The 16,193-nt window shown below is 40.9% G+C and overlaps 1 protein-coding gene across 1 annotated transcript in view; it reads right to left on the bottom strand.

Annotated features, from left to right (window-relative positions):
- LOC146830710 (vomeronasal type-2 receptor 116-like) overlaps positions 1-15,709 on the bottom strand; it is a 49,684-nt gene extending 33,975 nt beyond the window's left edge. Inside the window, exons 1-3 of the mRNA XM_085603778.1 lie at positions 14,803-15,709; positions 13,613-13,704; positions 3,009-3,132 (exon numbers count right to left, since the gene is read on the bottom strand). Coding sequence (XP_085459904.1) covers positions 3,009-3,132; positions 13,613-13,704; positions 14,803-15,709 — 1,123 coding nt within the window. The remainder of the gene's footprint in view (positions 1-3,008; positions 3,133-13,612; positions 13,705-14,802) is intronic.
- Between the last annotated feature and the right edge of the window lie 484 nt (positions 15,710-16,193).

Raw genomic sequence — 16,193 nt, 5'->3', positions numbered from 1 at the left:
TGTCATTGCCGATTGCGGACCGGGTGGCGTCAACACAACAACAGAGACACACGCATTTGTTACTTTCTTGTCCAGCACGGGACGGAACCACGCCCAAAGCCCCGGGGTCATTGTTCACACCCTTATGCTGGACTGGCACAGACCAGGCCAACCCACTCTACTCGCGCTCACAGGGGGGGACGACAATGCTACATGTCCCAGGTCCTCCCTGTAGTGATCTGCTGATCACAAGACTAGTTGCCAGCATGCCACAGCCGCTTCCTCACGGTTGGTTTACACCCACACCACACCCATCCAGCACAGGCGTCACAGGACATGTGACCCTGCCAATAAAAAATCTTTGCTTGTGTTTATGATGAGAAAGCCAGAACCACAATAAATGTTTAGTTGAATTGATGTATATAACAAGAGACTCACAGAACCTTAAGGTGGGGATGTTTCCTTCTTCTGTAATATTTTAACCTTCTTCTTCAACCCAGCTGATTTGCAGATTTCAATGACTTTGCACCCAAATTTTATTCTTCTTACTACTAGGCCTGCATTCCACGCAAGGTGGCAGAGTTTGTTTTCGCCATGAAATATAAGCCAAACAGGATGTGGTAGCAGCCATCCCATGGCAAGACCTTAAAATGAACACAATCTGTAAAAAATGCAAGGTTGATTACCATATAGTCAATTGGGTCATCTTTGTAGCTTTGAACAAACATTTGATTACAGGTTTATCTTTAGAACCATCAACATTTAGTGGTCCTATGCTCTTTCCCAACAGGATTTTTCCTAATTGTGTGATCATTTAAAAGGCCATATTTATTTGCTCATTCATTGACACAACGAAAAGGGGACTGTCTGGATAAACTTCCTTAGTTGTTCTCAAACAAAACATTAATTTCCAATTGCTTTTGTGCATTGTAGGAGGAAGATAATCATTAAAAAAGAAAAACAATTAATCAGGTAACAGATTCCTTTTGGCACACTGTGCCAGAACATTTTTGCTGTTCAACTCCATTTGCAATTGATTAGCAATCAAGCACTATTTAACAAAATCACTATGCTGCAGGAAGGGTAACCAATCACTCAGTAAGAAGTAGTGATATATTTATCAACTTGATACTTACTACTAGTTTAGTTACAGATAAAGAGGTATTTATTCTTTGTAGATCCAAGTTTGAAATGTTTAGTGCCATCTTTTTTACTATTTCATTGAGGCACATGCAGAGAGTTCAAAGATATATAATGATATCTCCTTGGAATTCAGGAAAAACTTGAAAATTGAGATGGTGTGATCAAAGTATCCGAAGATGCAGTCTTCACTTTATGAGCAATTAAATTGATTCTCATTCTGCTATTTCATTGATCTCTATGGATTCAGAAGGAGATGTTGACAGCCGTAGGTGTTGCAATATATATTAGTTAGGACTGATCAGAAATATATATGTTCTGCATTTTGTTAATCAGTGATTGCTGATCACAATCCTGGAAGTCACCATTTTAATGGAACCATCCAGTGAATGATTTCTCAGTGTCTCTGAAAATCCAATCACATGTAATCAAAGGAATGTTCTAGAATGCTTATTGTTGGTGATTATAAGTGATGTGGGACTGGATGGCCCATTAAAGTAATAACCCCTGGGTGGCATCAAAGACTCCTGAGAGAGAACCAATGTGAGCAGAAGAAAATATACTCAAATATACAGGTAGCAGCAAGTAGCCTCTGCTGGATGGAAAATATTTTGCAGCTTAGTGGGTTGAAGCTAATTATAGCATACACTTTATTATGCTTATTAGTACAATGGTCTTAGGCAGTGCTTATATCTAACTACATGACATCTATTATATCTATCCAAATTGAAAGTGCACCATGAATGATAATTTGGTAGTGGTCGTCTCAGCCACAAAAGTACTTCTCAACTGTCTATCATTGAAGGTATTTTTAATGGTTTAGCCTATGATGAGGCCTATATACGAAGAACTGAGTTGGTTCAGAAAGACCTTTGCCAATAATGTGAAGCATTAAATAACTGTATAAGAATCATAGCAAGAACTAAAGACACAGAAATGTACATTATTATCATCACAAAGCTGATGATTTTATGTGCTGTGATTTGGAGAGAGGGATGGAAAGTGAGTTGTCACTACTTGGCTTAGCTTCAAAGTAACTTCTGAATCATATGGACGGCTAAGCTGTGAAATACTTTATGATGAGTAGGCCTTTGTCCCATTTGCTCAGTCTTATCTTAGGGTTTATAAACTCTGCTTGTTATGAATAATGCTATGGTGCGGCACTACTAACCGTCATGGACATGCCTGTGGCTTGTTTTCCATGCCACATCTGTGGTTGCAAAAAACCAAGGTGATGGATGGAATTCTTGAATTAATCTCAGCCACTCACAATCCCTTGGGCAGCATCCCAATTCATTGTTTTTGTTGCCCACCATGTCATCCCAGTTTGGACCTAGCTATATGCAAATCAGTCTTGGCCCTGCTCCCCATGGGAACAGTCCTGCCCGAACTGCCAGGCCAGGCCCTCCCTGGACCGCAAACAAGCATCCAGGGACCAGTATCGGGGTATCACCCCTCATCAGCCAGGCTAGCTTGAATCCATTGGCACAGTAAGCCAGGGACCAACATCTAGGCAGATCCGGCTCACTTAGAGTGGCAAATGCAAAAACAACAAGGTGATGGATCAAATGCTTGAATTAATTTCAGCCACTGTCAACCGCTGTGGCCGCATCGCAATCCATAATTCTTTTGCTCACCATGCTACCAAAGTTTGGACCCAGACATATGCAAATCAGTCTCGACCCTGCTCCCCCATGAGAGCAGTCCAGCCCGTAACTGCCAGGCCAGATCCTCCCTGGATGGAAAACAAGGATCCTGGGACATCTGTGGTTGCTTAAGGGGTGTTAGGTCTGATCAGTTGTGACAAGTTGGGTATTCCATGCTTGTTTCTTTTGGGCATCTTTCTGCAGTCAGGCATTACAACAACAGAACACTAATCCTGAACTCACCAGTTTGATTGTTGATCTCCCCCTCAGAACACAGGATACAGTTGTAGCAGCAGGTGGGTAGCCCAGGCTGGGTCACTTTCCGATGCCCTGGTTGGCATGGATCACTGCATGTGGAGCGTGGTATCTATGCCAGTGTACAATGGAGAATAAGTAAAAAGACTTCATCAACCACAACATCTTTCAACACTTATATTGGTGTTACTTTGGGTTATCTTCCTTCGAAGATTTTAAACAGACATTTACCGGGGCATGGTGATTGAGAATAAACCTTAGAGTGCTTCATTACGTGGCAGAGGTGTTGAAACACATTCAATATACAATATAAGTGTTTTCCAAACAAGTTCTATTCATGATTACCCCAGTACTGTGCAACCTTTCAACCCTATTTCTTTAAGTCTACCATTTATTTCTTCCTTCTGTTCATCTTTTCAACATCACAAGGCTCCTGAGTATTCCATCAATCAATAGTCTAAATCAATAGTCAAAATAGCAGCACATGCCTCTGGAAGTTCCAAGGCAGTCTGGAATGAACCATTTCACCCCGATCACACCCATGTCCATCTAATCACAGAATTATGTTTAAGGTAGTAGAAACTGGTAAACAGATAGAATCTTGAAATTTTTAACAGCTGACGGATGAATGGTGTCTCAGGGAGAGGATGTGGCATAACGGCCAGAGCTGCTGACTTTGGAACTGGGAATCCAGGTTTGAGTTTTGGTGTCGGCTCAACATCCTGTGATTCTGGGCAAATCACTTATCGTCCCTGGGTCTAAAAGACAACAAACATTGGCAAAGCCAACAGGTCTGGCATTGGCGTCCAGCCTTCTGGCAATTCTTGTTTTATTTTGGCATGGTTTTTGCAAAACTTTATTGTTTGGGAATAGGTCAGGCCCCCATCAATCTAAAACATAATTATTTGCCAAAGCCCAAAAAGTTTTTATGGTCTCAAAAAAATCATACATTGCCATAGTACTCCCTGGCACTGAAGGGACCTACTTTGTGTGTGGATGAAGTCTGCCTGAAAACCCCTGTAAGTTACTATGCTATGCACATAATTGTAGTAAAATTAAAAGATCTTGCCTAACACAGACCTACAAATGTCCATCAGTCTGCCATTGCCTACAAGCCTCTGGCCTTTGAGAAAGAAGGAAAGAAATAAGGAAAGAAAAAGGAAAGATAGAAAGAAAGAAAAAAGGAAACAAAAAGGAAAGAAGGAAAGCAAGAAAGAAATAGTGAAGACAGGAAAGAAAGGAGGCAAGAAAGAAAGAAGGCAAGAAAGAAAGAAGGCAAGAACGAAGCAAAAAAGAAAAGAAAGAAAGTTGGGAAGGAGAGAAAGAAAAAAGTAAAAATGGGATTACTTAGTACAAATAGTTCTAAATGGACACATCCTGGTATGCTGCAAAATAGTAGCTGTCAGAAAGCAAAACACTCCAAAAGAAATTTACAACAGCATTGGCAGAAGATGGGATCTCATAAAGATGGAATGTGACCTATAGTCACATCAGAAGCATCCTACTATAACATAATGCTCTCAAAAACAAAGATTTAGAAATTGGGTTGTTGGTTGACTGCGGTGAAGGCCCTGGTCAAGCAGCAACCACAATCCTTGTCAGGGTGAGGCACAAGCCAAACCAAAATTAACCTGAGCTCAAGCCTCTGGTAGCGTGACACAGAATAGTCAGGTTTAACTTAGAGGCAATGTGTAAAGTATTTGTGCAACTCTTCAAACAGTAATAAAGTGAAATCACCACGCAAAAAGGATCCCACACCAAGTTAGAATAATAAAACATTTTAACCAATAAAACAATACCAAAATGACATAAATGTTATTGAGAGAACCAGGAAAATATGCCATTTTAAAGATTTTAGTAGAAATAGTGCCAAAAAGCACAAAGCACCAACTGTGGATATCTGGTCGCGCTGGACTGGGACAGAGTCACAAGTTGGGGTTAACTGCGCTGGAGCACGTGCTGGCTACAGGTCCCCAGTTAGGCCTGCTGGTAAAAGTACCTGGTTTGTGGAGCATTGTGAGGATCCGTGTCATAGATGCATCGCACAGCCTGAAGAGTTGCGTCGGTCCTAAGATGCGGTGAGGCTGCAATGTGAGGGGCTGTATCATCATCAAGGATCCAGTTGATGGGGCTTGCGATGCAAAGTCCAGCTTTGAGGATGTGGCACACAGTCAGGGCGATGCTCCGGTTCTGAAGAGTTGAGAGGTTGCGATGTGTAGTCCAGCGTCATCGTCGACTCTGCCGTCGGCGAGGGATTGGCGACGGATGTGAAAGCCTGCGCCAACAGTGTGGTTCCAATGGACTGTGGCAGTGATGCAAGTTCTTGCGATGGGTCAATCCATGTTGCAGCGGAGATGCGTCGGTTCTGCTCAGGTTTGAGCCTAATGTGTACCTGAGACTTCAGATCAGGAGGGCAGCCAACTTGCCCTTGGAGTCATTTTGGGTTCTGGGTTCAAGAGATGAAACTCTGGTCCTTCTCACTCAGGCAAGAGGCAATAATCAACAAGTCAACACAGCAGGATAGTAGTTCCTTCAGAGTAGCAGTCCAGTGGAATGGCAGTACTTTGCATCAGCACAGCAATCCGTCATCCTGGCAGAGTATTCACAGGTCTAGAAGTGTGCTGAAGTCATGTTGTCTGAGGTCAAGTATTTATACCCAGTTGTGCCTTTGAAGTGGGGAGAAGTTTCTAAAGGCATGCCTTTGAAGTGCAGTAGTGCCCTGCCTTCCTGGTCCTGGCTCCAGACTAACTACAGGTGGTATGCAGTGGAGACAGACACAGCCTATTCAAGTGTACATGGGGCTGGGTACATCTCCTCCCTCTTATCCTGCCAGTGATGGCCCAACCAGTCACACCTAAGCTCCCCAGTGGCTGTCTTGGAGGAATACACAAAATCCAACTGTCACCCAACCCTAGTCATGTCACCCAGAAACAGGCTGCAGGGTTAAGCACTGTACAATGTTTTAGAACAATATTGTCAGGAAAGCCTATTGTGGGTCATATATTGTGTCTTTGTTCTCGTCAACAGTAGCTCCACAGAGTGTGAGACCATGGCAGTTAATGGGTATCGCATCACTCTGCTCTTTTCCAGACTAGTACTTACCGGGGCCATCGCTTTACTGTAACCGGGAAGTCCTGCCGGTACAGGGTCAAGTGGGGTAGAAGAATAGGCTTTCGAGATCCTCCATGTGTCTGTGTCAAAACTGAGAAAGTGCACCCATCCCTCTCGCTACAAAACAATGTGAACTCTTTTGTATAATTTGGCATTTCCAATGCTGGGACAAAGCACAATTTCCCTTTCAACTCTAGGAACGTTCTTGTACATTAGTTGTCCCATGGAATCAGATCAGACACATCTCTGTATGTCAGTCTCAAAAGAGGCTTGACCACCAAGGAAAAGGTTGGTATCCACTGTCTGCAGTAGCCAACCATTCTCAGAAACATTCTGATTTCTTTCTGCTTCCACTCTTTCTGGTAACACTTTCCCAGCTCCAATAATGTGTTGTGTCCCAGGTATTGAACCTCTTTTTAACAGTACAGCAGCTTTCCTGGAGACACTTTGTGTCCGTTCTCAGCCAAGAGCTTCAAAAGTGCAATGGTGTCATGTTTAAATGCATCTTGCATTTCTGATGCCACAAGCAGATCATCTATGTATTACACAAGGCAGGATTGGATCGAAAATGAATGTACTCTCTATATACCCTTGTAGGACACAACACCATGTTAATACCTTTTGATGGAATATAAAGGAAAATAGAAATTGTCTTTCGTTGTGCAATGGCACTGAGAAGAAAGCCTGGCACAAGTCGATGACTGTAAACCACTCTACAGTATATGGGATCTGAAAGAATATGGTAGCTGAATTCGGTACCACAGGACAACAGGACACTACTATTTCATTTACTTTTCGTGAATCCTTAAATATACTATATTTACCATTGGGTTTCTACAAACCCATAATTGGAGTATTACATGGACTGCTAATTAGTTCCTTCAGTATTCCTTTTTGTAACATGTCACTTTTTACTGGTTGTATTCCTGCAATCGTCTCTAGGGTCAAATGATATGAAGGTGTTCTGGGATATGCAGCATTTGGTCTCACTGTGATTTGGACTGGTCCCACGCCTTTAATTAGTCTGATGTATTTTCCTGTAAAATACCAAACTTCCGCATTCACAGTTTCTTTCAAATATTCAGGTAACTCATCACTAGTAAGCAAGGGAAATATTCCCGTCTCAACTTGTTGTTTAATTATTTTAAAATCTACATCCTCTTCATGTATATGGAAGGCCACACCATCCGTCATACATTAGATAGTGCAATTTAACTCGCACAACAAATCCCTTCCCATCAAGTTCACAGTACTTGAATCACAAACAACAAATTGGCCCTTTTCTTTAAATGAGCCTATTCTTACTGGAACTTTTTCCGAATCTGGATTTTGGATTTGTTACTTCTACAACTTGGATAGTTTTCCCCAAGAGACGTAAGTCTGGGACTTCCACTGTTCTAACTGTGGATCTGGTAGCACCGGTATCAATAAGAAATGATACGGGGGGCCTCAGACTTCTGCATCAAAATATGGGCCACTCTTGTCTACCTCTAAGACGTCGCCAAGTATGCAATCTTCTTCCCCTCTCAGGCACTGTCATTGAAAATACTCTAAACCGGAACCATTAGTTTGAAATAACGGGAATCGTTGTTATGCATTCTAGTTTAGATTCTGAAATTGTGGCATGGCATTCTGAAACTGATTAGTATTTATTTTTTCCATTTAATTGAGATTAAACCTAGGATTCCCCATGTGTGCAGGTGCAATAGGCATTATGGAGCCTGACCCTGCATTGGCACCTGCATGTTCTGTGCTTGCACATTTTGAGTGTTCATACCTTGCGGCATTTGTATATGTCCTTCTTCATTGTCAGACTTATATCAAAATTCCCTCTTCCAATGTCCAACTCTAAGACAGATGTGCCAAGCTGTAATCTTTTTCATAGCAGCAATATCTGATCCAGACACTGTACCCACAGGAACACCACTTCCTCTACCCAATGACATATTCATGCCTACTTGACTTCCCTGAAAACCAGACTGTGGCACAGTAACTCCCTACATGTTTCCTTGATTTCCCACATAAGAAGGGTTCTGAAAACCTTTCTGAGCCAGCTTTGTTTGATCCAACATTAATTTTTCTTTTATCCGTTTAAGCTTCATGTCTAACTCATCACTACAGAATTTTGCATATCTCAGTGTTTAATCAAGTGACTTATTTTACCAACAGATCACACTTTGTGTTATGTGTGAACAGATCTCTGACTTCAGCCCTAAAACAAACTGGGATGCGAAAATCCCAATATCCTTCACCTCAGGTTATTCATGTCCACTGTGCTGCTGAAATACCTGCAACAATCTTTCATAATACTCATGGCTCCTGTGTGGTTCGTTTAATTTTGAGACACTCCACATCTTTAGAAGGTACTCTGCCTCTCAGAAAGGTAATTGCTGCCTCATACTTTTCCCTAACCGTAGGAGACAGATCATTTGTCTCAGCCACTCTCTCTAGTTCCTCTCTGGGCCACTGTACCACAGTCTTACATTCAGCCCATAAATCATCAGGCACTATGATGTCAAATAACGTATTTCAATCAGTCCACAACACCTTTGAAATCTGAATAAACCTTTCCACTTGTTCATACCACTGCACATGCTTGTCTCTCAATATGGGAAAATTGTTCACGAATGCTGCCAAATCACCACAACTCCAAGGAACATGTACATACGTTCCTCCTGCGATTTCTTCAAGTGGGCAAACTGTCACTCCTCCCTCACTTCCTCCATGTTGCTTCCCTGTATTAGCTGTTTCCCTCTTTTTCTTCTCACATTTTTTAGCCCATTTGGTTTCAGGTTTTTTAGTCTCACTCCACCTGTTAATGCACTTGACAAGTTCTATAATTTGCAAATGCAGTCCTGTAATCCTTATATTTTTGAATGCTGGGTCATCCAATTGAACCCTATAGCTTCTGTGTAGATGCATTGTTTGTGAGATCTTATTCATATTTTTGAGATAGATCCTTTAAATTGTCATGAGATAAAGCTGCTCTTCTCATAGCCATCTTTGCACAAGTACATCAATTCCTTTCTTTGGTACTGTTCTATGTGTTCAAATTCCAAACAACCCCTTATTATTTCTTCTAGTTCAACAATCAATTGAAAAACGTTAAGAGCTTCTCTTTCTCAACCTCTGATTTCTCAGGTGTTCCAGCACTATCTGCCTTACTAGGTCCTGCTGTTTCATCAAACCAAGCTAGCATATGTGCCTCCTCAGTCGCAACTATTTCTTCTGATGATAGTGGGGCTGTAAGTACTAACATCCCTTCATCTATTGGTGCTTGCATCATTAGTGGTGGCTTCCAGGCAACTATCTGTGAGATCTGGTATGTCAGGACGAATCCCGAGGTGGGTAAACCTCCAGTAACTCCAGTAACTACTTGAGTTCCAGGTCTGGTCTCTACTTACTACTACCCAGGTGTCAGATTGGGCACTAATAACAGATACTGGTGCTATACTAGTCACTGCAGCTGAAGTAGTCACCATTGGAAGGGTAAATTGTGGGCGAGCTATTACTCTTGAGCCAATCTGCAATATTTGTAAGGGTTGTTCAATTCGGGTTGCACCTTGATATGCAGGAGCAGTTGTCACTATTGAACTAGTACTAGCACCTGATTCACTCTGCTCTACAGGGATCACATGTGGTGGGGGTCTCGAAATCAACATTTTTTCCAATATTTCATCTCCAGAATCAGTATCTGACTTATCCCTTTCTTTGTTGAAGGGGTCTTTGTCCTTTCCTTCCTTAGCAGTCTCTGAGGTAAGCACTGGATATAATCCGGTCCCTTATATAATAGCTTTTCTCCATCTACACTGCTCTCCATTCCATCGGGCATTCACATAGTTTTTCCACTACCCTATTAGTCCCCCTCTGGTACTTTTCCCTCTATTTTTCCCTGGCAACTCTTTCCCAAGCATTAAATGCTTCATATTGAATGTGGTGCCTTCATTTCGTACAAGTTTTCTTTCAAATGAGCAAGAATCCTGGTATTAAATGTCCCATATCTAGGAAATTTCAAGGCACCCTCCTTCTCAGTAATTCTACTCCATTGGCGAAGCCAAAGACATGTGCTTAAACCATGCTCAGTAGTCATAATGGGCACATTTACAAGCCCCTTGTGCTGCTGATGCGTCACTTTTTTGCATGGCTTTTCATGGCCTTGTAAATATGCCCCTTTTCACGCAGCACTTTGCGTGAAAGATGCATGCCATGGTGTTGCTGTGGGTTTTCCCACACAACACCCATGGATTGTGCTATATTCCCAGATTTACTACATTTCATAAACCTGGGAATGCGGCAGAATCCTACACCGCATTCTGCAGCACACATAGAAAGAGGAAAACACCTCACATCATTGTTTTTATGCACAATGGAGTACCTTCCTGCATAAAAAAAATCTCCCTTAAAATGTAGACACATTTGCACCATGGCTTAAGAGTGCCTGCATTGGGGCATGACAGCCAATTGTGCGTCAGTGCAGGGGAAAGCACAGGAATGTGACATATTGTTGTAAATATGACACATCCCTGTGCTTTGAAAGTGATGCAGCGCAGTGCAGCCAAATGGGTTACGGTGCCGCACTGCATCACTTTCTTGTAAATAAGGCACATTGTATGCAGATTTTTTTACACAACGGAAGGTGCACTCAAATAACAAAGTCCAGATTGACATATATTCCAAAGAATTTCTTAGTCTTCTTATTTATTAAAGAAAGTGGACAGCCTACGCGTTTCGTTCCTATAACACAGGAACTTCTTCAGGGCTGTAATCAATATATAGAACAACATGTATAAACAACAACATATATACTTACAGTACATTTAAAACACAACATATAAAGGATGACTGAAATTACCACATTGAAAACAAATCCGAAAATAACAAGACCAACCTAACAGACATAAATATATATACACACGTATCAATGTGTTAAAATTCTATGTGCATAGAATCTTTCTGATCTGAAATCTTCTATCCCAAAAAAGAGAAACAAATTATATATAATAACTATATATATCAAAATAACGACGCGAGGAGAAAGAGAGAAAGAAGAGAAGCAAATAAAAAAAAAAAAATTTAAAAAAAAATATATATCTCAAAGTCACAAATGCAATTACTAATATCGAAAGATAAAGAAAAAGGAGAAGAATCAGGTCCATTTTATGTGTACCAAAGTCAAATAGAAATCTAACCACAAACTATGAATGAATAAAGACAGACAGGGTTAACACAAAAGAAAAAGTGTGAAAAAAGCTCACCATGGAGTTGGTTACATGAGAATAAGCTCATTCCATAGTCGTTGAATCAGAAAATTCACAGATCACAGTAAGGTATCGCACATTTAGTGTATAGCAACACGTCCGAAACACAAATGTAAGAAACCCTTAAGCATCATGGGCGCACAAGAAGCCGATGGCATCATGAGTAAAGCGTAAAATACACAGCAATAATATTTGATTAAAAAATCTGAAATCACCTTGCCATACACTCACCTTCAAACATAAAGGTCAAGACGATACCACTTGACGGTATTAAATTAATGTATTGCAACCAGTGTTCACTCATAATGATAAGAAATCCATTGTTGGACCAAATTATCTGATGGAAAAGAGAAAGTATTCTCACCACAACTATTTATCAATGCAATGCAAACAAAAATATTATTAAGTCATCAGAGACCAATGTATCCTGTCTTTTAATTTAAGAAGGTGAATGTGAATGTGCATGTTAACACATAACTATTCCTCAAGGCAGTACCGACGAAATTATTAGTTTATAAAAAGCAGAAAGTGACCTATCTAGAGATTTCACAGTGTGTGGTTAATGTACGTTTTATAACAATGACATGTCACAATACCAAGGTAGCAGAGTCCTCAAAGAGTTCTCTTCCAGCATTTTCCAAGTAAAAGCCACTACATCAATTGGAGCCAGCCGAGGGTCCCCATGTAGCGAACAGACCCGTGCACATATATTAAAAACCCCACAGTGTATAGAGACCGTTTTGGGAAAAGGCAGCATAACGCATAATCGAGGAAAAAACAAACGATCCCCGTTAATCGTAATTCAGAGACAGTCGCATTCAGTACAAGAACGACGTGGTCATAGGGCAAATATTTCATTAGTAACCACACAGAAAACCACGTTTCACAAAAATAACCAATGTTATCTGCGGATCGTCCATCATCTAAAGACAGATTGAACAAAGAAAGTATTGCACATAATTGAAGTGACATAGAAGGATCCCCACTTATCATACGTCAAAGGACCATAGCGTTTAATACAGTAACGCCCCCGTTACCACAGATAAGATCCGGCTGACCGGACTCACCTTTAAGTTCAGCAAATATCCGACGGCATGGTAACCGGCAATGACGCGACACAGCAAACGGACCCGCATTTTCAGGTCGGTTTAAATATACCGGCCAAACGTGACCCTGCGTAGCCATAGAGCAGTGATATCAAAATAGTAGAGAGACAAGTCTGACATGACTAACGACGCGGCCATCTTAAAAAGGGCATTCGTAGTCGACAGTCCTATAGAAGTCTAACAGTATTCCTCCCTATAAGAGTACGAAAATTATATACGTAAAGAAAGTCAACGACATAATAATCAATAAACTGTATATCAATATAAAAAAATAAGTATAATAATTATCATAACGCAATATTTGTAACAAAACGAAACAAAGAATATCATAGCGGACCGTGCGGCCATCTTGGAATGGGCATATATAAACAGCGAAATTATCTGCTGAGTTAGTTTAAAATAGCAAAGAGGTATAAAAACTACACAAGTAAGTCACCCATACCAGTAAGTTGATTCCATAAGTGGCATAACGAAGAAAAAGGGGCCATGTTAATTACAGAGCCATCTTTGTTTAAAATGTATTAAAGAAAGCCAAGTGGCCATCCTGAAGTCCGTGTAACTGTCACATAGTATACATATATATAAAGAAACGCCGCAAAGTAACTGGCTACTGTGTGAGGCTAGAGACATAATGGCATGGTAACCACACAAACCCACAGAGCGAAAAAAGTTGTTTGAAGAACAAATAGAATAGCCCGTATGGTATGTTGACTGCATCTGCGCCAACATATGGCAAAAAGATATGGTGAGTATATAAGACGCACTGTGCTAGACAACATAGGCACTCAAAAAATGGACACTTAAAAAATGGAAGGAGGACCATCCGTGAGAAAAGAAAAAAGGCAGATGAGAAAAGAACAGGAGAGAAAGAAAGCACAGACAATCATTTGTCACATATCAATATGTGTACTATACCATTATTTTGAACACATAATCATGGAATTATAAAGTGTCTACATCGAGAAAGTTAACAATGTATTCTATGCATACAGAACCCTATTAAATCCAATCAGACAATATCTTCTTGATATAAAGCAAGCAAATTACATCCTAGTCAATTTAGAGGACAACACTAACCTAGGAAGTAATGTAATTCCTTGTCAGTATTGTGACCTACGTCTGTGGCCCTCAATCTGCAGATCCATTTTGCCTCCTTTTGTCTGACCAGAAGTTCCCTATTGCCCCCTCGGTTGTTGATAGGGACATGGTCTATTCCGTGAAACCAGAACATGTCATTATTAGGGTGCATTAACCTATAATGTTCGCTCAAGGTATATCTCCGATCTTTGTTTATAATAGCCCTACGATGCTCCTGTATTCGAATTTTTAAAGGGCGGGCTGTACTCCCTACGTAAATGATGTCGCAATTGCAACCTATTACGTAGATAACGTGAGTAGTGTTGCAGTTTATAAAATGCATGACATCATACTTGACACTAGTGTTATAGCAAAAGTTTAGAGTTTTGTTTTTCCCATGTGGTAACATGTTACACGTTCCACAGGTGAAAAAACCTTTGGGTTTAGTGGGCAACCACGTTTCCCTTGGATTAGTCACATAACTGGGACATAAACAATTTCGCAGTGATATACCTCTTCTGTATGTTATAGATGGAGCATTAGTGAGGCAACTCCTTAAGGATGGTATATCTCCAAGGAGGCTCCAGTTTTTCTTTAAAATGTTAAAGATTTTGGAGCTATTTACATTGTACTGTGTGATAAACCTAACTGGAGTTTCGTTGGACGTATCCCTTTTGTGTGATGGGCGCAAAGTGTCTTCTCTAGTGCGACATTTAACTTTCTCAATGGCTTTATCCACAACTTCTCTAGTGTATCCCCTCTGCAAAAACCTGGTTCTTGATTCTGAGATGTTGTCAAGGTATGTGTCATCATCGCTACAATTCCTTCGTATTCTTATCATCTCCCTGTAGGGGATGTTGTTAACAACAGACCGAGCATGAGCACTATCAGCATGAAGGATCCCGTTACAAGCTGTGTCTTTTCTGTGAAGGGTGCTGTGTATTTTCCCATCTTTCACAAAAAATTTTATGTCCAGAAAATCAATACTATCTTTACCGAATGCCATCGTGAATTTGACATTGTATTGATTATCATTCAGATATGTCAGATATTCCTTCAACTCTTCCACAGACCCCGACCAGAGGCAGATCACATCGTCGATGTACCTCCCCCAGAACACAATATAATCCGTCCAGGGGGAGGCACCTCTGCCCCAGGCATGCTCCATCTCGAACCACCCCATAAAGAGGCAGGCGTACGAGGGAGCAAACCTGGAGCCCATCGCAGTACCAAGGATCTGCTGGAACCAGCATCTGTCAAAAAGGAAAAAGTTATTACAAAGAATAATATTAATCATCTCCATAATCATCTCATTAAAGAAAAACTGATCAGCATTCTCTTTATCCAAAAAGGACTGAATTGCCAAAAGCCCAAGATCTTTGCGAATACATGTGTATAAGCTTTCTACATCAAATGTAACGAAGAGTAGTTCTTCCGACCATTCAAAATCTTTGAATTTAACCAGAATATCCTTACTGTCCCGGATATATGACGGGAGGTTAACAACATATTTTTGCAGTCTCAAGTCAACAAATTCTGATAGCCTCTCGGTGGGTGAGCCAACCCCCGAAATGATAGGACGACCAGGTGGAAATGCATTGGGTTTATGTATTTTTGGAAGGATGTATATGCATGGAAAGTTGGGACAATCCACTCTAAGAAATCTAAATTCATTTTCCGTGAGTAGCATAACATCCTTCCATTCACTCAATTTGAAGTTAATCATGGTGGTCAATTTTTCAATCGGGTTTTCCACAACTCTCTTATAGCAGGATTCATTGCTAACTTGGCGGTTGATCTCATTCATATCGTCATCATGGTTCATAATCACAACATTACCGCCCTTATCAGCCTCCCTGATGACAATACTCTTGTCATGCTTTAAACGATCGAGGGCTTTTCTCTCTTGCGCAGTAATGTTGTGATTAACCCAAGGGGTGAATTTTTTGGTGGTCTCCATATTGTACAAATCCTCACTTACTTTCTCATAAAAAATATCTATATTACGGTGATAGTTCATGACTGGTGTGAATTTGGATTTAGGTTTTAAACCACTATCTAATGCATGGTTCTGTGGTATATCCAAGTCGTTAATTAAAGAAAGCATATCGCATTCCTCATTGTCATCAATTGTCATAAGTCAATGAATATCCCTTATATCTGAGACCGTGTGTGTCATGGGTCGAGAAGAAACAGAAGGCTCAGGATTCTGAGGATTCTGAGGAAAGATGTGAGAAAAATGATCTTTTAATTTGAGGATTCTAACAAACTTAAATAGATCTATGTGTACATTGGTCATATCACCGTTTGGGTGGGACAAAAGTTCAAACCCCTACGTAACACCGCCAATTCATCCTTGTCAAAGATTTTATTAGACAATCCATCATCATTCTTTAGCTCACTCCGCCAGCCCGAACTTCCAAGCCATGTCTTCCCTGGACTGGAAACAAGCATCCTGGGACCGGTTTCTGGCTAATCAGCCGTCATCAGCCAGGCTAGCTTGAATCTAGTGGCAAAGTGAGCAAGGGACCCACGTCTGGGCATACCTGCCAACTTATGGCGAACAAAGCAAAACCAAAGGGGATGATGGACGGAGTGTTGAACATTGAAATCAGTCACCC

The sequence above is a fragment of the Triturus cristatus genome, chromosome 5_1 (genome assembly GCF_964204655.1).
Source record: "Triturus cristatus chromosome 5_1, aTriCri1.1, whole genome shotgun sequence".
NCBI classification, from domain to species: Eukaryota; Metazoa; Chordata; class Amphibia; order Caudata; family Salamandridae; genus Triturus; species Triturus cristatus.
Note: the sequence above shows the minus strand (reverse complement) of the source record. Positions and strands in the feature narration are given on the sequence as shown.